This window comes from Corvus brachyrhynchos, unplaced genomic scaffold (genome assembly GCF_000691975.1).
Source record: "Corvus brachyrhynchos isolate BGI_N302 unplaced genomic scaffold, ASM69197v1 scaffold99, whole genome shotgun sequence".
NCBI lineage: Eukaryota > Metazoa > Chordata > Aves > Passeriformes > Corvidae > Corvus > Corvus brachyrhynchos.
Window position 1 is genome coordinate 362,582 of NW_008239778.1, and position 5,447 is coordinate 368,028.

A 5,447-nucleotide genomic window follows, 5' to 3' on the forward strand; every position below is an offset into this window, starting at 1 on the left:
CAAACCTAGTAACGGTAATTAACTGGCCTCACACCGGTCAATGCTCCGAGTGCGCTCTCAGTTTCAACGGCTGCAGGCTAAGAACCCCACGGCGCCTCTGATGCTTCAGCTACATCTTCATCCCCAGCAGCCCCCCCTCCTTACCCCACGGGGCTCCCCAGGGGCCTGCTCACTCCCACGTGGCAGTGAGGGACGTGGTGACACCGCCAACCCACTGCACGGGGACAGACAGACGCAGAGCGAGCACCGTGTCCTCCCCGAGCCGCCTGTGATGCGGGGGAGTGAGCCACGTCCCCGCTCTCAGCTCTCCCCAGCACCACCAGGCCACGGCACAAATATTCTATTAAAAGGCAGCTCCAGCAGAAGGGATAAATATTCCGTCTGAGTGGCAGCTGACACGGCTCCAGTTCAACCGGAACACACAGGGGTGGGCACTGTCACCCCAGGGGCACCAGCCCCGGGCATGGCTCTGCAGCCAGCAGCAGAGAATGTAGCGGGAACTCACTCCCCAAATTCCCACCAGCAAGGACAGGAGGCTGTGGGGATGGACTGGGGAAAGGGGGTGCTTGCTGAGCAATGCCCCCCGTGGGCACAAAGGTATTCCTGTCACGCTCAGCTCTCACATCCTCTCTGTCACCAGAAGGGGACACCAGCCCGGAACTGATGGTACCCCAAGCACCTGTCCCCAGCCTGGCCACGGCAGCCAGAGCACACGGCTGCAGCGATTCCTGTCACGTCGGAGGCTCATCCGGCCCCAGCACTGGGTGAGGAGGGCCAGCAGGAGCGGGCGGCCGAGCTGCAATTCCACATTAATGCTGGCGATGAATATTAATAGCAGGAAGAGGCAGGAACTAACGAGGCCACCTGCCGATTCACACCTCACCTCTGGCAGTGTAACTGGTCCTGAGTGTGTCCCCGAGAGAGTGGACACAGGGCTGGGCTCACTCCTGCCCACAGCCACAATCCTCTGGCTGGCAGTGCTGGTACCCAGCACAGCCACATCCCAGCCAGGATCACGGATGGCACCCAGTGCTCTCAGTAAGGGACCGGCAGTGGGGTGTCTCTGGGTGATGCATGGTGGCAGCGAGGGAAGGATACGGCCCTCCTGCTCAGCCTTGACGCCATCCCACATCCAAACACCATCCCATCAGTGCCCCCACATCCCCTCCCTTGGCTGGGCACCTCCACCCATGCAGCACCCATCTCCCACCAGCACCCCTCACCAGCCCTGTGGAGCACCCCCAGCAAAGAGGGCGAGTCCAGCAAGGACTCCAGCACCCCAGAATCCACCCGCACCCCGGCATTCAGCACCCTGGAATCCACCATCCACCGGGAAGTGGGGCTTAAGGTTTCATTCAGATAAAAGAGCCCCTTAATCCACTCCCTTTGAAGTCGGAGACATGAAAGCGGCTGGGTGCCAAAGCCGGAGAGGAGGCAGCTCCACTTAAAGGGACAAACCCACGCAGAGCTGCCCACACTCGCACCCATCCCCTGCCCCCCGTGCCCATCCCCTGCCCGTGCCCACCTTCCCACCCAGTGTGGGGCTGCCGCGATCCCCGCGGGGGAGACGACGGCAAAGCGGGGACAAAGCTCGCGGGCACGGCTGCCTTCCCACCCGGCACGGCAGCGGCAGCTTGGCTCAGGGTGGGGAGGCGAGGCTGCCGGCCCCGGGAAGGCAGCTGCTAATGAGTGCCACGACCCCGATGGCAGACGAGGCACGAAGCGCTATTAGCACTAATTCATTGTGCTAAAACAGAGAGGGGCTGCGGAGGGGGCTGTGGTGGGTGGGGAGGAAGGCAGGCGCGCTCGGCAGGAAAGAGATCACGGCCAATTTCTGCAAGGTGCCTGCATCCACTGTCACTGCACAGCCCAGCTCCTCTCCGGTGCCTCAGCCTCGCCTCTCAAGCGGCACAAAAAAATCAAGAGAGGAGCTGCGGTCAAGGGGTCACCCAGCAGGAGTGACCCTTTCCGTGCTATCACCATGGCCTCAAGCCTCCCCAGTCGCAGCAAGGCTGCCCCTGAGCATCTCCGTGCTGGGCAGCGTGGCTGCACAGGCAGGACGAGGCCATGGGGGAGGAGGACGGGTCCGTGCCGCAGCGGTGGCCCCGCTGCCAGCCCTCCCCTGGCTGTGCTGCCGTGGTGAGCACGCGGGCACCGGGCTGGCGTCAGCCGGTTGTTAACACGGCTGCCCCCCAGCTCCAGCACCCCCGCGGGGGCCCCGGCACGCTGAGCCTGTCAGCAGCTCCCAGCACAGCGGAGAGGGAGGGAGAAGCCAAGCAGCGAGGGCTGGGCTGGCACCGTGCCGGTCCCTGTCCCCAGGGCTGGCAGCAGGTCCCCGTGACCTGCCGCAGGGCTGCCCAGCTGTGCCCAGCCAGGCTGTGGCCCCACGAGGGCAGCCACAGCATCCCCTCATCCATAGCCCTGGGCCTCATCCTGCCCAGTGGCCACCCTATTCCCAGCAATAGCCCTCACCCCCTCCCCAGCCCTGGAGCCCAGCAGGGAAGCAGGGAAAAGCCGTGGTCTTACCGCTCAATGATGTCAGCGATGGTGCAGGCGAACATGAGGAGCCCTTCCGGCATCTGCAGGGCCACTGGGAAGAGAAACACCCACGGGGTTAGGAGGGGCTGGAAGGGCCATCCTGAAGTGAGGACCAGCTCAAGGTGCAGCCACAAACCACCCTCCCCAAACCAGGCAGGCGCTGGCCAAAAATCTGGGTGGCTCTGGCAGCTGGGGTGCACACCGTCCTGCCTTGGGCTGTATCCACTCTCCCTGTGCACACACCTCATCCCTCTCTGAACCTGCTGACACTGCTGGTCTCTCCCGCTTCCCACAGTAATGACTTCCAGATTTTAATTATGTGCTGTACAGGAAAAGGTATTCTTCTGTTTATTTTAAACCTGCTTCTAATAATGTAAATGCGTGCCCCTGGTTCTCCTGGTACAAGAAAGAGTGAACAATCATCCCCTGTTCAGCCTCTCCACATCATTCACAATTCTACCTCCCTATCATATCCCCCTTCGTTCACCTCTTTTCCAGCTAAAGGATCTAAATCTATTTAATCTCTCCTTATACAGAAGCTGCCCCAAACCTTTGATCATCCTCGCTGCTCTTCTCCACACTCCCCTCTCAGCTTCTCTCCCCATTTCAGGAGGGTGGCCAGCAGCAGCCGCAGCATTGTGCCTTGCAGGAATTTATTCAACAACAAATTATGTTTCCTCATTTGCTCCCTCCTCACAGCTCAGAACAATCCCTCTTCCTCCAAAGGCCAGCAGACTGCCCAGTGCCTGGGGCCCAGCCAGGAGCCCCCCACGGGGTGGTGGGGAGGAGCAGGGACCACGATGGAGGAGGTGAATGGAGGAGGCCCCATTAATCCTGTTGTTTCGCCTCCCAATCCCACTAAGATATCCCAGCTTCCATGCTATCTATCCAAACACTCCCTCCAGATTCCCCTCCAACAAAGTCCCCATGCTGCCAGGCCCAGCCCGCTGGCCAGTGTGGAGCTGTGTAAAGGCTTGGCTCAAATCGGGCTGATCCCACCCTGTTCCAACCTGCAGGGCCCAAGGGAAGCTGCACGTGCTCTGCCAGCCCCTGCCTGACCTGGCAGGGATGAGGGCTCTGTGTCCCAGCATCCCCCAGGCCATTTGAGACCATTTTGGCCCATTTGGGGCTGCCCTCCACCCCAGATCTGCAAACAGGGGGTTGGCAGGAGGCAGCTGGCTTGCTCTCCACCATCACAGCACGACGACAAGGGGTGCCCCCCAGCCCCCCTCAAACCCCACAGCAGGCAGGGCACAGGCAGGGCAGGCTGCAGCCCGGTGGGAGGCTGCGTTCCCCCAGCAACGAGTCCCTGGCTGGTCTCTGCACACGCGGATTTTTAAATCCCAGCACGGCTGGCTGGGGGATGGGCTCTGCTCCCAGCTCGGAAGCCTAAATCCCAGCCGCATATTTACATTTAATTAGGAGGTGCCAAGCAGCAAAACACAGCAAGGAAAGCCAGAGCAGCACGGCTGGGCGGCCTCGCCATGTCCTGATGGGACACGTCCAGCCCTGACTCCCACACCACAGCTGGAATGCACCGGGCAGCTCCACACCCTCCAGCCCTTCGGCATCGCAGCCGGGAGCAGCTCAGCTTCCAGAACATCCCCCGTGACGCCTGCCAGCCCTGCCAGCTCGGTGGCAGCAGGCAGAGACGTTCCCAGGTGGATACAAAGCATTTCAAATCTGGCTCCGCCACACGGCCCCACGAGCAGCCCCTGCCTGCGCGTGGAGTGAGGGTGGGGACGCCGCTGACACCCGGGGATGGAGGGGGAGGCTCCGTGTCCTGCTCGCTGTAGTTGATCACATATTGCTCAGTGGGATGCACAGGCTGTGCAGGGAAAGCCCTGGCACCGCTCCTGAAGCCTTCAAAATCGTTCCCCGCTCCTCTGGGGCTACACAACCCTCTGAGGAAGGTTCAGAGCTCCCAGGACCCCGAGGGAGGTTCAGAGCAGAGAGCAGCATGGCCTAGCTCCCTGCCAGCCCCGCCCCGGTGTTGTGGGGCTCCCTCTTCCCGGCCCCGGCAGCGTGTCAGGAAAGTGCAGGGAGAGAGGAGAGAGGCAAGAGGAGCACAGCAGGGACCTGGCCAGCATCCCAGACACATCTCCAGGCTGACAGGTCCGCGCAGCTCAACCTGTCCTGTCCAATGTGATTATAATCCAGAGATACAGATCTATTAACCCCCCTCGAGAGGAGGAGAGCTCGCCAAGACAGAGCCTAAACACGCCGGAGCACAGCAGCAGCTCGGCCCCCCCCCTGCCCCATGGGGGTCCCACTGCGGGGGAGGGGCTCAGCAGCACAAACCAGCCCCAAAACCGCTCATTCCCCGGGTCAGCGCTCACCCTTCTTGGCCTGAGCCTGCCGGATGCGCCAGATGGTCTTGGGGATCTCGAAGTTGTAGTTGGGGGGCAGGGCCTCCGCCGCCTCCCGCAGCTCCGCGTTCCCGAGGATCTCCTCGGGGATCTGCTGTGCCACATGCCGCGCGGGGCCTCGGGCTGTGGGACAAACGGGGGCACCCAAAGGAGGGATCAGGAGGGCACAGCAGCCCGCACCCCACGGGCCACCAGCATCCTTGCTGTCCTCATGTCAGTCCTTGGGTCCAGCGGGAGAAGGGTCGCTGTGCTCAAACCCCTAGGGACAAGCGGGGAAAAGGGGTGGGGTCCTGCCCTTCACGCTGGGGGCAGATTGCTGGCGCTTTTTTGGGGAACAAGGCTTTTTTTAGCCCAGAAAGCACCGCTGTAACTATGTCAAACGCTGTGAGTGCAGCTGGCTGTCCGCACACCGAGGGGACACCACGCACAGCCCCTCACGGCTCATCCGCCAGCGCCCCGGCAACACCCTAATGCGCCCCTGTTTCCCCAACAAGGGGATCCCGTTATCCCACCGGGAAAAAGCCACCCAGCCCCTGGTGA

At 62.1% G+C, this 5,447-nt stretch overlaps 1 protein-coding gene across 1 annotated transcript in view; it reads right to left on the reverse strand.

Annotated features, from left to right (window-relative positions):
- The window catches only part of DPH1 (diphthamide biosynthesis 1), a gene marked incomplete at its 3' end in the record, with an annotated part of 20,970 nt that overhangs the window by 11,300 nt on the left and 4,223 nt on the right, over nucleotides 1-5,447 (reverse strand). Inside the window, 3 exon segments of the mRNA XM_017742950.1 lie at nucleotides 2,527-2,590; nucleotides 4,878-5,188; nucleotides 5,190-5,340. Coding sequence (XP_017598439.1) covers nucleotides 2,527-2,590; nucleotides 4,878-5,188; nucleotides 5,190-5,340 — 526 coding nt within the window.